Raw genomic sequence first — 20261 nt, forward strand, 5'->3', positions numbered from 1 at the left:
TCACCTCTCACCTAGAAGGAAGGCATGCACCTGTTTGTTGACCTCAATCCAACTGCATCCAGGAGTTTTTTTAACTCCTCTGACTTTCATTATTTTTCTAACCTTTTCAAAGTCACACCATCTACCAGCCATAACATATATGTTTGAGAGAAGCACATAAGGTGCAACATCTCTCACATCCAACTCAAAAAGGTGTTTTGCCACAAATTCTCCTAACTCTATATTGTTATGTATTCTGCAGGCTCCAAGCAAACACATCCAAACAGATGCATCGGGTTTGATTGGCATTTTATTGATAAAGCCTTCTGCTTCATCTAGCTGCCCAGCACGGCTAATCAGGTCAACCATGCAGCAGTAGTGCTCCATCGCAGGTATGATGTGATAATAGTCCCTCATGCAATTGAAGTATTGAAGGCCCTCATAGACTAGGCCTGCATGACAGCAGGCAGACAAAACACAAACCATTGTGATATGGTTTGGTTTTACATCACAGGCTTTCATTTTTTCAAAGAGTGTGATGGCCTCACTTACATAGCCATGCATGGCATATCCTGCAATCATGGCCGTCCAACAGACAACATCTCGATGTCGCATCATGTCAAACAGGTGGCGTGCATTGTCTAAGCTACCACATTTTGCATACATGTCTAATAGGGCAGTGACCACAATGACATCCAGCTGAAAGCCATTTCTAATTATTTGTTCATGGATTTCTACACCTTGCTCCAAAGCTGCCCAGTTGCCACATGCAGAAAGAACACTGGCAAAGATTTTTGTAGTCGGCTTCACACCCGCCAGTTGCATATCTTTGAAAAGCTTCAGGGATTTTTCTCCCGAACCATTCTGTGCATAACCTGCAATCATTACTGTCCAAGATACCTCATCTCGTAATGGCATTTTATCAAATAATCTGCGTCCCTCCTCTATACTCCCGCAACTTATATACATGTCTATCAGGGCACTCTCCACAAAGATATCAGACTGCAATCCACTACTAATTATTTCCTTGTGGATCTCCATACCATGATCCAATGCTGCCAACTTTGCACATGCTGAGAGAACACCAGCAAATGTTTTTGCTATCGCCTTCACATCAGCCCATTGCATTTGCTGGAAAAGCTTCAGGGATTCCTTGGCACGCCCATTCTGGGAATACCCTGCAATCATCACCATCCAGGATATGATGTCTCGGAGATTCATTTGGTCAAATACTTCACGTACCTTGTCCATTTTCCCACATTTTGTATACATGTCTAGTAGGGAATTGCCCACAGATACCTCAGACTGGAATCCCCTTCTATTTATTTCTTCATGTACCTCCATACCCTGTTCCAGAGCTCCCAAATTGGCACATGCCAGGAGAATACATTGGAATGTCTTCGAGTTTGGCTTCACACCTGCCAATTGCATTTCTCGGAAAAGCTTCAGGGCCTCCTCATCCCAGCCGTTCCGCGTAACAACTGCAATCATCACTGCCCATGACACGGTATCCCGTTTACGCATTTTGGCAAACAAATGGCGTGCATCTTCTACACTCCCACATCTTGCATACATATCTACAAGGGCACTTTCAACCAAGACATGAGACTGGAAACCACTTCTGATTATTTCCCCATGAATTTCCATACCCTGTTCCAGATCGGCACATCCCGGCAGAACACTGGCATATGTTTTGGAGTTTGGCTTCATACCCACAAGCCACATTTTCTTGAAAAGCTCCATGGCCTCCTCTGCCTGCCCATTCTGCGCATACCCTGCAATCAACGCTGTCCAGAATATGACGTCTCGTTCACACATTTTGTCAAACAGATAGCGTGCATCCTCTATGCTGCCACATTTTGCATACATATCTATCAGGGAATTCGCCACAAATACATCACTCTACAATCCACTTCTTTTGATCTCTTCATGAATGTCCAGTCCTTCTCTGATGTCTGCAGAGTCGGCGCAAGCAGGGAGTACGCTGGCGAATGTGAACTTATTGGGTTGGACGCCTTCTCGCCGCATGAGGAAGAACAACCCTAAAGCCTCGTGGGCTACCCTCTGCCTGGCATAACCCGCGATCATCACAGTCCACGAACATACATCACGTTTGGGTATTTGATCAAAAACTCTGCGAGCGTCCGCCAGGCTCCCACATCTGACATAGACCGTTTCAGTTTCATGAACCGTTTCAGTTTTGGATCAACGATCAAACTTTGTTCAATCGTCTAACACCACAAATCCACGGTGAACAATAGGACACGGCGACGGCTGGGGCAATTCATTTCAAAGGGAAACACCTTACGACGTAAAAATAATATTGTGTTTAAATTTTGTATAATATATATATTTTATTAATAAAAAACAATAAATAATTTTAGATAATTAATATAAATCATTTTAACCTCGAATTCATCAAATATACATAAAATCAAATCTTTTAAGTTGAAAACATCTTTCAAAGTACAAAACATAAAAAATTACAACTCTATTTCATCTTCATATGAAAATATTCAATTAAAATAATATACCTCACTTCTAAAAATTCTAAAATATATTTCACATAAGAGTCATTAAACATTTTTTTCCTACGTTCATTTAAATCCATATAAAGTGCATATTGATGAATATCTTATTAGTCCCTGCCATCTGGCATCCGGCAGGGACTATAGTAACCGTTCGGAGGCCAGTTAGCATTAATTTGCAAGGTTTTCGTGTGTTATTTGCAGTTATATTGTAAAGTTCGGAGTTGACCTTGCGTTCGCCATCTTATTTGGCCTCTTCCCGAGGCGGAAGAGGCCCGACCATAGCCTAAATTGCTATTTCCGCACAATGAACTGGGCCTGACCGTGAGCGGTTTCCTCTTAATGCTAACATTAATTGGTTAATGTTTAATGTTAATTCGTATTATATGCGAACAGGCATACATATGCTAAGGTTTGGTTGCTGTTGTGCAGGTGTCCGCCGTATGCTAAAGGGTTGCATGGCGGGAGGTGTCCGCCTACCGGCTCAGGAGAGTCCCCAATATCAACACCTCTGTGCGCAAAACCCCGTTCGGTTCGCTCGTCTCCTACACAGGTCACACAGGGCACCAGTTTCATTCTTCTGGTTTCTCTCAGAGCCTCGACAGGGTCCTTGTGCGAACCACAACAGCCAGACGTAGATCGAGTTGTTTCAGCAGCGAAGGCGGGGGGCCGGAGCACCCAGATCCTAATGACGGAACCACGAACTTAACAGGCTTATACTCTTTAACTTGCCAGACTCTGCAAAGAAGCTGTCGACCATTTCTAAACTTGACCTTTCTAATAACAATATGAAGGTAAAGGTAGAAATATTGCATCGTTATATAGACTTTCTTGATCGCATTCATCTGATTTTACTTGCAAAATTAATTTCTTGCTGCAGTGTCTGCCCGAATCCGTGACGAGTCTGGTGAATTTGAGAACTCTGGACGTCCATTCGAACCAGATCACATCGCTGCCGCAATCCATGGGACGACTGCAGAAGCTTAAAATCCTCAACATTTCTGGAAACTTCTTTGCCGAATTGCCAGAAAGCATTCTAAATTGCCGGTGGAAACTTCTTTGCCGAATTGCCAGAAAGCATTCTAAATTGCCGGTAAAAATTGTATTCGAGCCCTCAGTATTTTCTACGAATATTTAATTCAAGATACTCCATATTTTTGGGAACTTGCTTGCCGGGTTTTTCAAGATTTCGGTAAAAATCGTTTGCAAACCCTAGCTTTGAAGATTTAAATTTCTGCAAGCAAAGCTTATTGGACATGGAATATTGCTCAATAGTGAACTGAGTATAACCAGAGAGCTCCTTCAAAACATATTTCAGTGTTTTCCTACGGGGAATATACAAATACTCATCTACATCGCAGAAGAAAGTCCAATTCGCCATGAATTTGTACCTGTGCAAACAATCGTTCACAATAAGGAACTGATTATGGTAATACCCATCATATTGTTCCTGCTCTGTTACATCCTGCAATGTCACTCGACCTGCCCTGATCCATGGCTCCAACACCTTTCTAACCTGGGGATGCACTCCACCTGCATCGTGAAAAACAAAATGCGACCTAGGCCCAAATAATTTGGCATGATAAGCCATCCACTCCCTCATTCTCTGAGCACTCAGGTCACCATACAGGGAGGAACCACAGTAGAGATAATCATAGGGAGGAGCCTGGCTATAAACAGAGCCATTGTAGCTACCTTTTTCTTCCTCGAGAGCAATGATCCTCTCTGGTTTTCCAAACTCGTCGCCATGGATTGCGTGAAGAATGAGCTCTCCACCATTGTCATTGGTGCCCACGCTCTAGCATTTTGTAGGCCTTGCCCTTTATTAATCTTCCAGAAGACGAATTCTTGGGGATGCGTTCACATTCAAATCGTGGCTTTCCATAAACATGGAGAGGCTTGTGTACGAGAAGACACTTTACGTTGCTAACATGTGGCCACGTTTCTTTGCGCATGCAACATTTGGCAGTCTGTCGTATTCATTTTTCTAACCGGCATATTCACTTTACTAATAATTTTAATGAACTTCAATTTATGTTTAAATATAATAACAACTACTTTGGTGAGACAGTTTCAAGGAATGCCCTTAGCTGGACAACATTCCTTCTTGCCTGTTGTTGGAGCCTCCACCAGAACCACTATACCAGGGTAATATGCTTGTCAATGCTGATGTTAAGTTGTGATTTTAGTTTAAGGTTTGTAAATATATTATCTTACTCTCTGTATGGTTCATGCAGAATGCCAATTATCTTTAGCTTCATTGTGGATTGACAAATCTGTGGGCATTTTTGGTTTTGAAGGGTTACCAGGGTTTATACGACTACTCTTTATTTCTCTGTCCAATGCTTTGCTCTAGCTTGGAGGAACGTCTGAAGATTTCATATGCATCCTCCTCTTTAGACCTGAGATGAGCATACGTTCATGTTGATATTTGCAATGCTGTGTATACTTATAAATACAAAGGCTTGATGGACGAATCACCCTAGTAGAATTTATCTCTCAGTTTACCTGAATCTAGTGAGCATTTCTGTTGTTGAAAAGTTTCCCTTTCAATTTATAACTGGTTTTTACCTGATTGTTCTACTCATCATTTCTGCAGATGTATGGAATGACTGAGATGAGTGGTTCAGTCATAAAGAGCGAAGGAAACGACATCAAGCATTACGGTTCAGTAGGCATACTAGTCCCTAATGTGGAGGCTAAGGTAGTTGATATTGTAACGGGGAAGCCCTTGCCTCCCAACAGAAGAGGCGAATTATGCTTCCGAGGCCCTATGGTCATGAAAGGTAAAAACACATTAGGATATAATGTAAAATATGTATGAGATTATATGAATTTTATTAGCATCCTTCAAGATTTTTATGAGCAGAAAACAGTTACACCATCTGTAAAATTAAATCCACTACTAAGCTATGATTTTACTCTGAATTGACATATATTGTAGACAGACTAAAAGGGCTCATCAAATACAAGGGACTCCAGGTATGTCTAGTTAATTCTCGTTTAATACCAACAGTAATTCATTATACTCACTTGATAAATTTTTCAATTACATTCATTTGATGCTATTTATTATGGCATGGAAAACCATTTCAGATAGCACCAGCTGAATTGGAAGAGCTTCTGCTGTGCAATCCACAGATTGAAGACTCTGCAGTAATACCGTGAGATTTCCCAGCTCTCCATTTCATTTTTTGGGCAAGTGAATTGAATAACAGAAGCTCAGGCAGAATATTATTTTGTCTGGAGAGGGGATTCTGATTCAGCTATTAGCAAAAATGTGAATCAATTGACTAAAAGGAGAATATAAATCATTATTTTGCATCGCTCTATATTGTTCTTATACCAGCCTATATTTTGTGTATATTGACAGTGGTTGGGGAATGTGTTAGCAGATATCCAGATGAAGAAGCAGGGGAAGTTCCTATGGCATTTATAGCGAGGAAGCCTCAAAGCCATCTAACAGAAGAGGATGTGATTGAATTTATTGGAAGACAGGTGATTTATTGATTGTTTCATTTGTTTGTTTCTAGAGTTTTATGTGGTTTTTGGTTTACTTAGGAACCTCTCTATCTTCTGCAAGTAATATGGAGGTCCAGAAGCTGCTCGTTTTATAAATGATCATCTCTTTCGCCATTTCCAGAGTATGTCTCCTTGCCCTGTTTCCTATTTGGCTCAATTAACATGTATCTCAAACTTTGCCTGTGTTCATTTGGTTCAATTAACATGTATCTCAAACTTGCACATGTTTCATTTGGTTGCATATACATATGTTCACACCGATATGGAGCTTGCCTTGTCTTTAAACCTTAGCTTGCCTTGCCGAGAAAGCAAGTGGTTGATACTACTGGAAGGAAATTGCATAAAATATGTTTGACAGTATAGTTTACTGGGTTACACAATTTCTAACAACACATGGCAACAGACACAAGTGCCCTTGAGAATATAACATATCTTTTGAATAAGATGTATGATCGGTGTGTATGCTTTTGTGTACAGTTTCCCATTAACAGGTGATATCTAAGATGTTTGTTTAATGTAATTAATAAGATGTATATTTACTATAACATATTGAACCTCTCTGCAGGCCCTGTAGGGCTTAGTTCGGCAACAAGTCCAGGTAAGTTGTCTCTGCCTCTGGCTGGGATGCAATCTCATTTCTTCGATTTTATAGCAATGGCATGTTTGTATAGATAGTGATATATGTTTTTTAGTCTTTTTGCTCAGAGTTTTGCAAATACTTTGATATGTAGTGATTAAATAGTCTGTAGACATATTTCATTCTTGACCATAGAACCTTAGTAAAACTCTTGTAAAAATCATTTTTTAGCTCCAGTCAACACCCCACCAGTAGATTACCAGTCTGCAGATTCTGAACATCTCTTGAAAACATCAAGGCCAGTTGGTCAGCCAGGCGAGGAGATATTTGAATAGTATTATTTTTGTTTGAACTTTGTCTCATTCTTCAAATTGAGAGTTTAGCTTTTGTTGTCCCATGTTTAATTTGTCAATTTTTGCACTCAGAAGAGTGTCAATTTTTGCACTCAGAAGAGTTAATTTAAACTGATTGGTATCTTTGACTCAAATATGAGTGCTTGGCTGTATTGTTTTCAACATTCGTAGTTAATTTATTAATAAACTTGTTGCAGGTTAGCTATCATGGGACAAATCATCTTCAGTGCCTGTATTCGCAAGATGACCTTCCAAAGACTGTGGCTCAAACTTTAAACCAGGGTTCTTCCATAATGAGCATGGATTTTCACCCTCTGCAGCCCACTGTACTCTTAGGTGTGGTATTATTGCATCAAATATATGTTGTCTTTTATTCTATTCAACTATCAAATTATTACCACAAATGCTTTCCATCTGGATATTCTGAGGCCGACTACAAAATTTGTTGGCTATTGCCATGAAACAGGGAAAGGAAATGTGAATTCTCTAAGTTGAAACAGATAAATCACAATTGCAGTTTTCATATGGTTCTAAATTGAAATATAACCTAAGATTGCAAATGAGTTTTTGAATATTCAAAGCTTGGTGACTGAATTTGGACTATACTAGAATTTTTTTGAAATTGTCTTCTAATTGAGATAATCATTTTAAAAGAACCATTAATCATTTAAGCCTCATGGATTGCAATTGGAAATTTTTTCTGATTTTCATGCGAGCTGTAAGTCGCTCATATGATCAACAACAACACACAAAAAGGAAGTGAAACGTTATGACATGTAAAGCTGTCTGCATCTGCATCCTTCAGACAAACAATGCTCTTTGCCCAAAAAAGAAGGGGTTGCTGTTAGAAGAAATTACCTTAACAGAAGTTAGAAACCCCATTTAGTCTCTTAACACCAACCTTGTTGCTTAATTAACATCATATTTCCGTACCTGTATTTTTGTAATATTAATCTTTCTGGCCAAAACATTAATTGACCACTCAATGCTAATTAAATTAAATGCACTTGCCTGTATCAATGACTGAAGTCTAAGTGCTGTTGCTAACTGAAAACATTAACCAGTTTCATATTTTTGTAATATTCGTCTTTCTGGCCAAAACATTAATTGACCACTCAATGCTAATTAAATGCACTTGCCTGTAAATGACTGAAGTCTAACTGCTGTTGCTAACTGAAAACATTAACACTTTAACTGATTGTGAGTCTGATGTTCTAAACTGTTACATGGTTTGTCATATGCATAACTAAACACACTTACAATTTTTTTGCGGTGCCTAATCTCAACACTTGTATTTAAATTTTGTGCTATTACAGTCATCCTATAACCTCTTAGATCTCTGATAGCATAAACTCAACAAGAAGTTCTTTACTATATCGTACTAGGCAAGTGCCCATGTATAGCTCCAATTGCTCTTTTGATTTATTTGATGTCTTTTGGTGGCATGGTGGAGCTAAGAAGGTTGTAATTTCTGCTCCATCAGCGGATGCACCCATGTTTGTGGTTGGAGTAAACGAAGGATCATATAAGCCTGAAATGTCTATTGTTTCAAATGCAAGTTGCACAACTAATTGCCTTGCTCCTCTTGCAAAGGTATATAATACTATTCTTACAAATCGCATTGAATGATATTTCTTTTAGGCAGAACATGTTTCTTTGGGGCAGATACTCTAAGCTTCTTCCTGCAAACATTGTCATTGAGTCATAACTATGTGTCAAAATTAGCTCACCGTAAAAACTGAAACGAATACTCATGGACTGGCTACAGGTGGTGAATGAAGAATTTGGTATTGCTGAGGCCCTCATGACCACTGTTCATGCAACAACAGGTAGGCATGGGCCTCTTTGTTTTAAGTCCTGAATTTAAAATGATAATAAAGTTGTTATGATTCTTTTCTTGTGATGCTTAGATCCAGAGCTGACTACTTTGCTTTAAACGTGATATAAAAATAGCATCGGGTCTTCCGAACAAGTAGCAGCATCGTAGATACTCATTAGATCCCAGGAGGATGAAAACAGGAGTAAAGAACTTTATTGATTTATTTTTTGTAAATCATCTAAGCAGAAATATGTTGGTGTTTTCAGATATGCAATAGAGGCAAATGCCATATAATAACTGATGTTGGCTTCTAAATTGACCAATGGCCTCAGGGCCGCATTGGTCAAGCATTTACTGATTTTTACTTAAGACAAATCTAACTATATTTCAGTCTTATTAGAAGTTAGAACATAATTAAGTAAACTGAACTCTCTGTCTGAATGACTAGTGTTCATCAGGTTATACCAGAATTCATAATCCAATCCATACAGTAAGCAATAGTACTATTCAATTCCAAACACATCCCAAGCAAAGACATAAGTTTTATAAAGGGAAAGGCATCTAGATCGAGGAAATTACCCATTGTTAAAAAAAGTAACAAGATATCTATTCTAAGCTTAGCTTATTACAGTCATCCTATAACCTCTTAGATCTCTGATAGCATAAACTCAACAAGAAGTTCTTTACTATATCGTACTAGGCAAGTGCCCATGCATTGTTGTTCTTGATAAAAAGGAAGGGCCTTTTTCTAACAAGCTACACATATCAGGATAATATTGCAGTCAACTATTATTGTTATCCTCTTATAGGGAAGAGCTTATCTGATCTGCTAGATCTACGAATCTGTTACCATAATGCAGTTAGTGCTCTCCAATTGCTTCTAGCAGGCATGCCCGTCAAATGGAGGATTTCTTATACTACTTGAAAATCTTCATTCTTGACACAATGATTTTCATGGAAGATATGGTATTATCATGCTCTTGTAGTGTGTATTGTCTGGAATAGAAGGTCGATCATGAAATAACAAGAATCATTATCCATTTGTATCTTATACTGTTTGCCATTACAAGCAAAAAGAATGCTATTATTTGGCAGACCTAGGCAAATAGTAAGTGGATTACTTCTGTATGCCATCGTAAAGACCATCTATTCTTATGCATGTTAGTCAGACACATCCTAATTCATGATTGCTTACAAATGATGTTGAGAATCAGAGGATTTTGTACCGGCTGTTCCAGTTGCTGCTAAAGAGAAACCAAAAAGTGTGTGGGATGAAGAGGATGCTGAATGGTAAAATTCCAAAGGTCAGTCACAAGGTTTGCTGTTAAAATTTTTGTATTTATTCCATATTCGGGGTTTAATCTTGTTGAGATCATAAGAGGACAGTGGATCTATTTTGATCTCTTCAACAAACCCTAATCCAGTAGTAGTGCAAACAGCTTCTTGCTCATCATAGGGTCCGGTTTCATCTTAGTAGTACCATTGCTCATCGCTTATTCGCTTGGTACAGGAGACAACAACTGTACACTGTGGTTTCTATAGTGAACGTGGATGCCTGTTGTCTCAACCTGCACATTTGGTGGAGGAGATGATCTTTACCAACCTATTGGCATGTTACAAACATCATTAAAAAAGGTTTGTATTTATAACTCTCAAGTTATTCTGATTTGCTATTAAATCAGAGTAGTTACTTATGCTTACAGATCATATTTAATCTACCGCCACAGACTCAAAGGGGCACCTAATTTCGCATTTACTACTGCCGCCACATCCATCATTCCATATGCCATTTGCTCCCCATGTCAGATCGATATGCCCATCATTAAATACTGAACATATTTAATCTACCGCCACAGACTCAAAGGGGCACCTAATTTCGCATTTACTACTGCCGCCACATCCATCATTCCATATGCCATTTGAACCCCATGTCAGATCGATATGCCCATCATTAAATACTGCCCTGATCCAATCTGATCTTCAAGATTATTTCTGCACCTAGATATTGACATAGATCTCCTGTCGCACCCAATCTACCACCAAGATTGCCCGATGTCAGATACATCACTTCTACCGCCAAATACATCATTCCATATCCCATTCGCTCCCCATGTCTTATCGACCACTTAATTGCACCTCAAGTATTTTAGCACCATTCACACTTAAAACCACCTTACAAACACGTTGAACTTTTGTATAAATTGGCCTCCTCTGCACCTGGATATTCACATACACCTCCCCGCTTCACATAACATGGAATCCATTAGCATAAGCCAACTTACTGAACTCACAGCATTGTTTCTCTTAGCACTTATTCTCATGACTCTTCTGATTATTGACATCGTAAAAGTCGAAAGACAAAGAAAAAAGAAACCAAAAAAAAATTAACATCTCTTTTGCATTATCTTACGCATTGTCTTATTTCCCCGCTTCTTTCTCTGTTACAGGTGTACAACGGATGCTTCAAATATGCATTTGGGTCCGCCATCACCGTCTCTGCTCGACTGCAGACAGCATGTATCTCTCGGCCTACAGTGAATGTCCGTGTCTTAATAACTTCATAAGTTAGATAAGAACTTGAATCAGTTCGACTGCAATGTGAAATAGTTTTGTCATTAAGGCTTTGCCTACCTTTTGCTCTTAGCTATTTTTATTAAGCCGTGTTGTGAATTAATCTGAAAAACAAAGGAAAGCAACTCGATGCAGCAAAAATCAATGTCAGTTTGCTATCTCTGATTTCAACCATGCTTTTGTTAATGGGTGACATTGGGTTATTTATTGCCTCCCGATTGTTGTTTCTCATTGGCTTTGGGTTATGATCTAATTGTGAAATGTTAGCAAGTTTAAATTAAAACTTCTGGTATACAGATGCTGCATTTTGCTCTTAGCTCTTGCTACCACTTCTTAAAAATCGAAGCCTACGACAGCCCATTACATTATGTTCTTCAAATAAGGCAGAGACATGCTTGCTTCAGTCTCAGTTCCTTCCAATACTGTAAAAGTTTATATTAATATTAAGTTTTAGTTAATTTTCTTAATTATTCACATAATTAACAACGTCATTCTCATTGTTTAGAAATTTGTTTTATTCATTAAAATTTTCAAGCGCTTCACTTTCGGATGCACAGTGATTTGAACCTGCAGGAAAGGAAAAAAAACCGAACGGCTGTCAACGTCCTAATGATTACAGCATAAGCTGACTAAAGAAACCGAGCTTCTGTCAACATTTGAACGTACATAAGCATTATGCAACACAGGGTAACCGTAGAAAAACACTGAAATCAGAGGCAGCAACGAGATTACAGTTTTTGTTAGTTTCTCAGTCCCAGAGCGTGAAAGGTTCATGTTCGTCCAAACTGCAAAACCCGCATGTTTCCTCCCCTTGATTAAATGACACAATCTGATTGGCCTCCACTTCTGGCAGCGTTTCTTCCAGGCAGTTGGATTCATGTACTAATGGGGGAGTCTCTAGGCCACCTGCTATTAGCTCTCCGATTGTTGATCCCTCCACAAGTAGCTCTGGTGAGGCATTAACGGCAGCAGTAGCATGAATTATTTCGTGAAGCCCTGGCGATGGGGGCCAATCTCCTAGATTCAGCTCTTAGTGACTCTACAATATATACTACACACCTCCATTTCATTAATAAAATGCAATGCTTCTCTTAAATATTCCGCAACATACAAAACACAAATACAATAGTTCACAAAAATGAACAAAATGCTCAAACAGTTACAGTTAAAAGACAGTTTATGGTACTTATGCTACCTATCCCTTATGCTATGTAGCTGGCTGGCTTTCTAGCTTTCAGGTTATGGGTCTGGATCGAACAGCTACTAGAGAACCAGCAACAGATCCAGTGCAGCTACTGTCAGGCAGGCTCAACTTCACGCAGGGACTCGCTGCGTCGCAGCTTCACTTGTTTTTATAACATTGGTGGTGCATATTGATGAATATCTTATTTTTATAACATTGGTGGTATAAATAACATTTGTAATGTGCGTGTAACAAATGACACTTACTAATGATTTTTTTTTTAATATTGTTTTTAAAATTACATAAACACTATTAAAAAAAATTCAATATTTTTCTAACTTCGCCGTTCTTAGCTTCTAAAACAAGGAATACATCAAGATTATTCAAAGGACATCATAAATCCATTAAAAAAAATTCAAATATACCCAATATTTTCTAGTTTCACAGTTCCTAGCTTCTAATATAAGGAATACATCACGATTATTTAAAGGACATCATAAATCCATTAAAAAAATTCAAATATAAATATACCGAGTATTTGCTAATTTCACAATTCCTACTTTCTAGGACAAGGAATATGTCAAGATTATTCGAAGGACGTGCTAAAGTATCTACCTTATCCAATAATTGATGCTCTATGTTGAAATACAAAGGTCGTATTACCTATAAAATAAAATAAAAATTTGAGAAAACTAGTTTTTAATTGAATATTGTAACCCTGGTGCGAGTAGGCGCTACTAAAGTAGAAAAATAAATGAATTAAAATATAACAATATATGTTAAATTAAAAGTTGAAAAAGCATTTATAACTAGTGATATCTGATCATATTTCCAAAATCTCTATATTTAGATGTTGTTAACTAATAATTGACCTTGTAGGTGTAAAGACACCCTTTAAACTAAATTAAAAATCTTTAAGTAAAAGCACACTCTATAAACATGTGCTATCTCAAAAAGAAAAAATGGTGTGGGTTCTTACGGCCTTGAGTCCTATATAGATAATGGACTCACAATGGGAGGGGGAATCATTCTCTGTCTACATGTTAACGATTATGATGAGTGTATTATCAACCCCCAAACAAAATACATATATAAACATTTCACAAAAATATGCAAAATACATATATAAACATGTCACAATGGGAGGGGGAAATCATTCTCTGTCTACATGTTAACGATTATGATGAGTGTATTATCAACCCCCAAACAAAATAGAACACAAAATTCTGATGTAAACATATGATGTTGGGATGAGAAGGAATTCCATCTTTGTTTACCTAACAAATTTATAACATGTATATTATTAAAAGATAAAGTTATTATCTAGCCTATGCATTTCCAAATAAGTAAGTTGTAGTTTACAATTATGTTTTTTTTCCATAAAGTTATGGAAATTTTGGCTATATTTAGAAAAAATTCGTAGGAATTTTTGTAAATCCAAGTAAAAGTTGTCAAAATTCATTATTTTAGGTGCTTTGGAAATTTTTGATGGTGCTGAATCCATTTCCACAATCAAAAACATGATTCAAACACTGCATCTATAAGATTTTTTGAATTTTTCGGACCCCACTTTTGACAATCCGCACAATTCCTTCATCTCCGTGAACCACTCCAATAAATAAAAATCAAAACAATTAAGAAGCAAAATGTTGAATAGGATATTATTCTTTGTTTACCTGTGAAATAAATTCATGATAAATGTACAATTAAATAAATGAAATTAATTAGCAATAAATTTAGTAATATTTATTTATAAAAATTTAAATAATAATATTTTTTAATTATTTTTATAAAATAAAAAAAATAATTTATTTTATTTTCTTTATAAAATTAAATTGATTATTTATTTGATCAAATTTATTTATTTAATAAAAATTAAAACATTTACAATTAAAATAAATAAAAAATATACATATAAATATAAAAATAAAATATTAATTTTATATAAAGAGAAATATAATATTAACCATTATAATAAATATAACCATATTTTAAAATTTTAAAACAAGGTCAGAAATTAGTTATATATATTGAAATAAATTAATAAATTTTATTATATAGATATTTTGAATTTGAAATTTTGATTTTAATGGAATGTCAATAGTTTAAACATAATAAATGGAGTATTATTTATTTATGTAAATAATATTGTGTTATTTTAAATTAGAAAATTAATACACAAAATCATATTATGTTTTACACAAATTTTATAATACCTATAAATGAAAATTAATGAATTTTTTTTAGTATTTATAAATGAAAATTAATGAAAAAACATAATAAAATTAGTAAGTACTTGCAATATCCATTAAAAATACTTAACTTTGAATTTAATTGTGATTATAATTCAAAATCTCGTATGAAAACACTGGAACATGACGTTTTTATTATTATTTAGAGAATAAAGATAAAAGGTCTATAAGAATCCACTCCACCAATGCAATCATTAATTTTGTACCATGTTTGGTTTGAAATTAAAGTCTTTCACAGAAAAAATTCAAAAAAAAACTTTTTAAAAAAATTTAAATTTATTTTTACAAAGAATTTAAGAAATTCAAATAGAAATTCCTGATTTTATATTACTCATTAGTAGAAACATTATATTATATTAAGAATTAAAACATTTTTGCCACTAATTTTTAGATTTATAAGTTTGAGATGTGTCATTTGTAAGATTTTGTAAAATCTAAATGTTTTATGGATTTTCATGGCATTAAATTCATTTATACATTAAAAAAAATAACATTTGAAAGAATAAAAATTTTATTTTTTATTAAAATTGTATTGTTAGATTCTGTAACACGATACACACCAATTGTACACCAATCATGTGGAAATTACGAAATAAATTGCAATATTAAAAACCAAGATTATTATTAATTATACACAAGGTGTCGGATGAGGATTTTAAAGGTTACATTCTCCGATTAAAACGTGTTAATACATGTTATACAGTTGTTAGAGTTGGGCCTGCTTAGCATTAAATGGTCACATGGCTCCACTCGGGGTGTTGGGCCTGTGACCAGACTCCTGATTAAATGCCCTTGGTACGCCGAGGCACGCAGCATAACCATGGCCTGCACTATTGCCTGCATTCGTCAGTGAGTTAAGACTGTCTGTGACATTTAGCATAGCTCTTACCCATTGATCTGTAGCAAGCGATCCGACGGTGGGGAGGGTTTAGAGTTTTTCCAACTACCCGCTTCACCGCGTCGGGCCAGATGGGAGGTCATTTGCTTTTAGATACTTGGGGGGGGGTTTTCTGCTCTGCAATCACGTTGGCCTTCAGGTTTCAGGTTGGCTCATAACCTCTACTATGACGAGCTATGGCAACACCTATTCACTTGTCACAATAAGGTATCCCCAACCACTCACCTTTGTACTGTTCGGGTTTACTATGCTACTTGAATTTAGTTTCTCCTTCCATCTTTCACTTGGTTTTGTGGCTAACTGAGTACTTTCACCGTCCAGGGGTGGCTCGAGAATTCTCTCGCTCTGCAGAAGGTAGTCGGGATTGATATTGGTCTACTGAAGGTAAGCATGCATTTTATGTTTCCCTGGTTTGTCTTCTTATAGCTCTTTACAGTTTTCTAGATTCTAGTTCTGACTATTTCATAACCTATGTTGCAAGGAAGGCGAACCGCCATCAGTTGAAACCCTCCAGGTTCAGGTAATGTTGCGACCCTCTGGGTCATTTTTGTCCGGCTTTCTTAGCAAGTTAATTTCTCCAAATAACCTCGGTAGTCGATGGCGTTTGTTTGCAGGTAATCTATTGCCAACACCAGGTTCTGCTCATGGTTATGACAGTGTATGCTGAGGTTTTTAAAGCTTATCCACTTCGAGGTTATTTTGAGGTTGGGAAACGCCTACCTTTGGTTCACCATATTTGATTGTTTATGTTAAATACTATGCAAAGGAATTGATAGAAGGCAGAGGCTTATGCCTGAACTTGCTGAATCCCTATTTCATTTTGATTTCTGTGTATAAATGTTAAGTTTGGTATACTCGGCACACATAAGGTTTTGAACTGTGGATAAGTTCTAGTTATGAGTTTACATGTTGCCTTTTCTCTGAAAGACGATGTTGAACAAGGTTATTTTGTTGATATATGTCTCGATAGAGTTATGAACTTGTAGTTTTGATTTTTGATTTAATAGTTGGCACATTTAGGCCGCTGAGCTGTTATACTGTAGAGGACTTAAGTTATGCTTGTGGTTACCGTTGATGTACATGCTCAAACATTGTTAAAGGAATGGATATATATATACAGTTTTCTTCTTTACTGTTTGTTCTTGAATAACTAAAAGGTTTATTTCCATTTCTTTTTAGTGTAACGGCTTGGTGATAAATAGTAATTTTCTAGACATTCGACTTGGTTTCTTCTGCTATCAGTTCGGAAATTCTAGAATTACTGTTATAAAGATCATTCTTTCCTCTGTTATAATTTACCAAAGGAATTGTTTGTACAGTTCATCAGAAGCGATTACTTTTACAGTCTAATATTTCTTGTTGTAACTATTTAATATAGGGAAATATTCTTCGTGCATTGCTTGTATATTTCTTACCTTTTATGCATTACTGTAACATTTACTGTTAATTCTTGAATTGCAACTTCAACTTTGTTTTTTGTTCTAATATATTTTCGAGAAGTTTCTCTCCTTAATTTATTTTATTACTTTAAAGGAATAATTTCTATAATCCACTATCATTTCTTAAATGAAGTCTATCTTACTTATCTACTTACTACTTGTAAACATATGTTGACAGGCCAAAATGTACTGCCAACGACTAAGGGGTCTCCCCGGTGTGAAGTCCCAATTAAACCTCACACCGTTTGGGATAGGAGCCCCGTCCAGTATGTGGGCCTGGCTGCTAGCATGAATGTTTTCTGCTCTTGGTTATGAAATGAGAAGGTGCTACAGTGGGGCGAGAATGAAGTGCTCGGGCAGCAAAACAAAATCAGCAGAAGATTGAAAAATTGCAGAAAGAGGTTTAAACAAGTCACAACAACGATAAGAAGAGATAAACAATGAGGGCGATTAATGAGATAAAACCCCATCGGACATAATAAACAGAAACATATCGGAGGTCAATTGTGAAGTAGTTCACAATAGGTCATCGACATGGCAAGGAACAAGTAAACACAGATTCGAAAGCGAAAACATACATGCAACCACTATGTATCAGAACATATTAACATCTTTCCTATATGAAAGCACATATACAAATATGGTGAGGTACCAGACAGCTAATACAACCACCATGAGTGAGCATGGGAATCAGTGCCAAAGATAAAAGAAAACATCTTACTAATATGCTGCAACTTCAAATACACATCATGCAATTGGTTAATAGCCAATAGTGGAACATGGGTTGTTCATACCATTGCTTGATGTCAAAACCCTAAACCTACTACAAACTCACTCTCCTAGCTACCAAGAGTTGAGTGACCCTGGCTCTCAAGCATCAATCAACTATCTATATTTGCCTCAACTTAAGTTCTAAATTCCTCACTCAATGGGGCATGAGCACACATTTATAGAGATGAGGTGACTGTTCACCTACCATGACCCTTGACCTACCCTCATGATTCTTGAACTTCCTCACTACTCCCTCATATATATTTCTTAGTACATGCTAAATTAATCTCAACATAGCTGTTGACACCATGATGAGAAAATTCTCATACAGATAGAGGAGAGAATTTGGGTGGAGAGAAGTCTTGAGAAACCCTAGAGTTGGTTTTGGTTGCCAACACTGATGTGGAACCATGGAGACTTGCATGAAAAATTGAACTTCTTGCTATTGTTTCTCGCATGAATAAAATCATATTTTGTCGTTGTGTTCCTGACATTGCCACCGTATTTCAATGGATTGAATGGATCCAGTTTCGATTCCTTTTGAAACCCTAGTTGTAGCTTCTTTGGAAACAACAACTATTTCCATGCAAACTTTATCTGCAAACAAATGGAATTGGTCATATTTACTTTTCAACAAAGAATAATACCAGAAATACAATCAAGTAATTGAAATAATGAAATTAATAAGTAATTAATTTAGACCCCTATGCTTTATATGCCCCATTCTAGCTTCGATCAAGAAAGGGACTCCATCCCAGTGTGCATTATCAATATATAAAGTTACAACTATGAAAGTTGGATTAAGATTGTTCAAGAGGACATCAGATTTGTCCCCATCTTATAAAACTCTCACTTTATAATGACCAAGGACAACATCTTCAAGGTGTAGCTTTCTCATTGACCTCAAAACCTTAACCTGTAAAGCTTTTCATTTCGAATATCTTCTCCATCAAGACCTACTAGCGGTTCCATAGAAAATAAGGAAATAGTCTGCAAAATATGACTTTAGACGATATCGTGGATGATTCCATATTTTTTAAAATACCTTCCTCTTCCTTCCATCCCCCAATCTTCTAATACTATCACCTGTACATTTCATATGTATGTCCAATTCCATAAAGGAACAAAGACAAGATTAGAGAAGAAAAATACTGTCAGGTTCTCGATGAGATCCCTCCATAGAAGATGATCGATCCTGTAAATTTTCTTCTCTGAATATTTAGAAAGCAAACCATGTGTCAACTTCGTTGAAGATTCTGTGTCATATCCAAAATCCATTCTCAACGATTAAATGATTCCATCCCCTTTTGCTCTGAGCATTATCTGCTACACGTCACCACATTGAGAAGGGCTTCTTTTGGTACAGACAGGTAAAATATCATATTCGTTGTCCCTCTAGACTCTAATTGTCGCATTTGTGAATCAAGCCTTTCCATTCCTCCACAGTCATCATAATCTCCAAATGGATAGAAATTCCTCCTGAGGAACGCATTCATCTTTTCACCATGTTTTTCTTGATGATCTGTTCTACATGTTAAATTCCTTGCAATGATAGATCATAAGTCTTCATCTGTTAAATGAATTCTTGAATAACCAAATATCCCAACATTCTTAGGAAGGCATCCACTGTAATAAAGAGCAAACAATGTGGGAAATATCTTGTTTCTAGCTAGTTCACCAGTAGCTCCTATAACTGCAATGCATAGAGAGGGGCCCAGAGATTCTTTAAAAATCTGTGAATCATTTTCTCTCAAATATATATCATGTTCAATTCTAGGAGCAGGGCCTCCAATATCATTTAGATTCTCTACATGGTCAGTTGTCTTCGGTCTTACACTGACTGTGATTCCAGGTTCATCTGTGGGGTAGTTTACAACTTCCAGAGGTCGCAACATCGTGCTACAATAGAGTCGCATCCTTTGACTACCTTCCTTGAGATATAAGAATGAGGTGATGTGACCTGGGTGGAACTACGACTCATTGGAGGTTACGTAATCATGTGTTACTCAGGTCGCACTTTCTCGAGTAGTTCGAGTTTCAGAACTATGACTAGTGGAGGTCGCAGGGTCACAATGTAATGCAGGTCACATCTCTTGCCTGCCCACTTGAGGTCTTTGAGTGTGACTTAGCGACCATTAGTTGCATAGTCGCATCTGGAGCAAGGTCGAACCTCCAACACTTATTTAAGGCTCCAAAATTGCGATCTTGCAACTCAAAGAAGCAGCATGGTCGCAGGTCACGTTTAGAGCTTCGTCTCTGAGCATCATTTCCGGCAACTTCGCAACTTGCCCAGCTGCTGCGATGGTCAAGCCAAAGTATCAACCTGCCATGGTAGTGCAATTATCAGCGCGTGATGCATTCCTATGGGT

The 20261-nt window shown here is 36.9% G+C and overlaps 1 protein-coding gene, 1 long non-coding RNA gene and 2 pseudogenes across 2 annotated transcripts; 2 read left to right on the forward strand and 2 right to left on the reverse strand.

Annotated features, from left to right (window-relative positions):
• On the reverse strand, positions 1-2178 carry LOC149248773 (pentatricopeptide repeat-containing protein At4g13650 pseudogene; annotated as a pseudogene).
• A 6176-nt stretch (positions 2179-8354) lies between these two features.
• LOC149248774 (glyceraldehyde-3-phosphate dehydrogenase GAPCP1, chloroplastic-like) lies at positions 8355-10086 on the forward strand. The gene is made up of 3 exons (XM_089451009.1): positions 8355-8552; positions 8728-8788; positions 9987-10086. The coding sequence occupies exons 1-3, from the start codon at positions 8355-8357 to the stop codon at positions 10070-10072; spliced, it is 345 nt and encodes a 114-aa protein (XP_089307135.1). The 3' UTR covers positions 10073-10086.
• A 247-nt stretch (positions 10087-10333) lies between these two features.
• Positions 10334-11408, forward strand: LOC149248775 (uncharacterized). Its single transcript, XR_016265776.1, has 2 exons — positions 10334-10413; positions 11226-11408. It is a non-coding gene; the product is annotated as an uncharacterized LOC149248775 (long non-coding RNA).
• Positions 11409-18795: 7387 nt separating this feature from the next.
• LOC149248776 (inactive glucose-6-phosphate 1-dehydrogenase 4, chloroplastic pseudogene) lies at positions 18796-19787 on the reverse strand (annotated as a pseudogene).
• Positions 19788-20261: the final 474 nt, after the last annotated feature.

This window comes from Pinus tabuliformis, chromosome 7 (assembly GCF_031772625.1).
Source record: "Pinus tabuliformis cultivar Carrire ecotype Pingquan chromosome 7, CPIR1, whole genome shotgun sequence".
In the NCBI taxonomy this organism is placed as follows: Eukaryota; Viridiplantae; Streptophyta; class Pinopsida; order Pinales; family Pinaceae; genus Pinus; species Pinus tabuliformis.

Excerpts from the sequence above, each read along its gene's own strand:
- LOC149248774 (XM_089451009.1), top strand. The coding sequence starts at position 8,355 with ATGTATAGCTCCAATTGCTCTTTTGATTTATTTGATGTCTTTTGGTGG. Across the intron at positions 8,553-8,727 it reads GCCTTGCTCCTCTTGCAAAG|GTGGTGAATGAAGAATTTGG; the intron begins GTATATAATACT and ends GACTGGCTACAG. Across the intron at positions 8,789-9,986 it reads CACTGTTCATGCAACAACAG|AATCAGAGGATTTTGTACCG; the intron begins GTAGGCATGGGC and ends AATGATGTTGAG.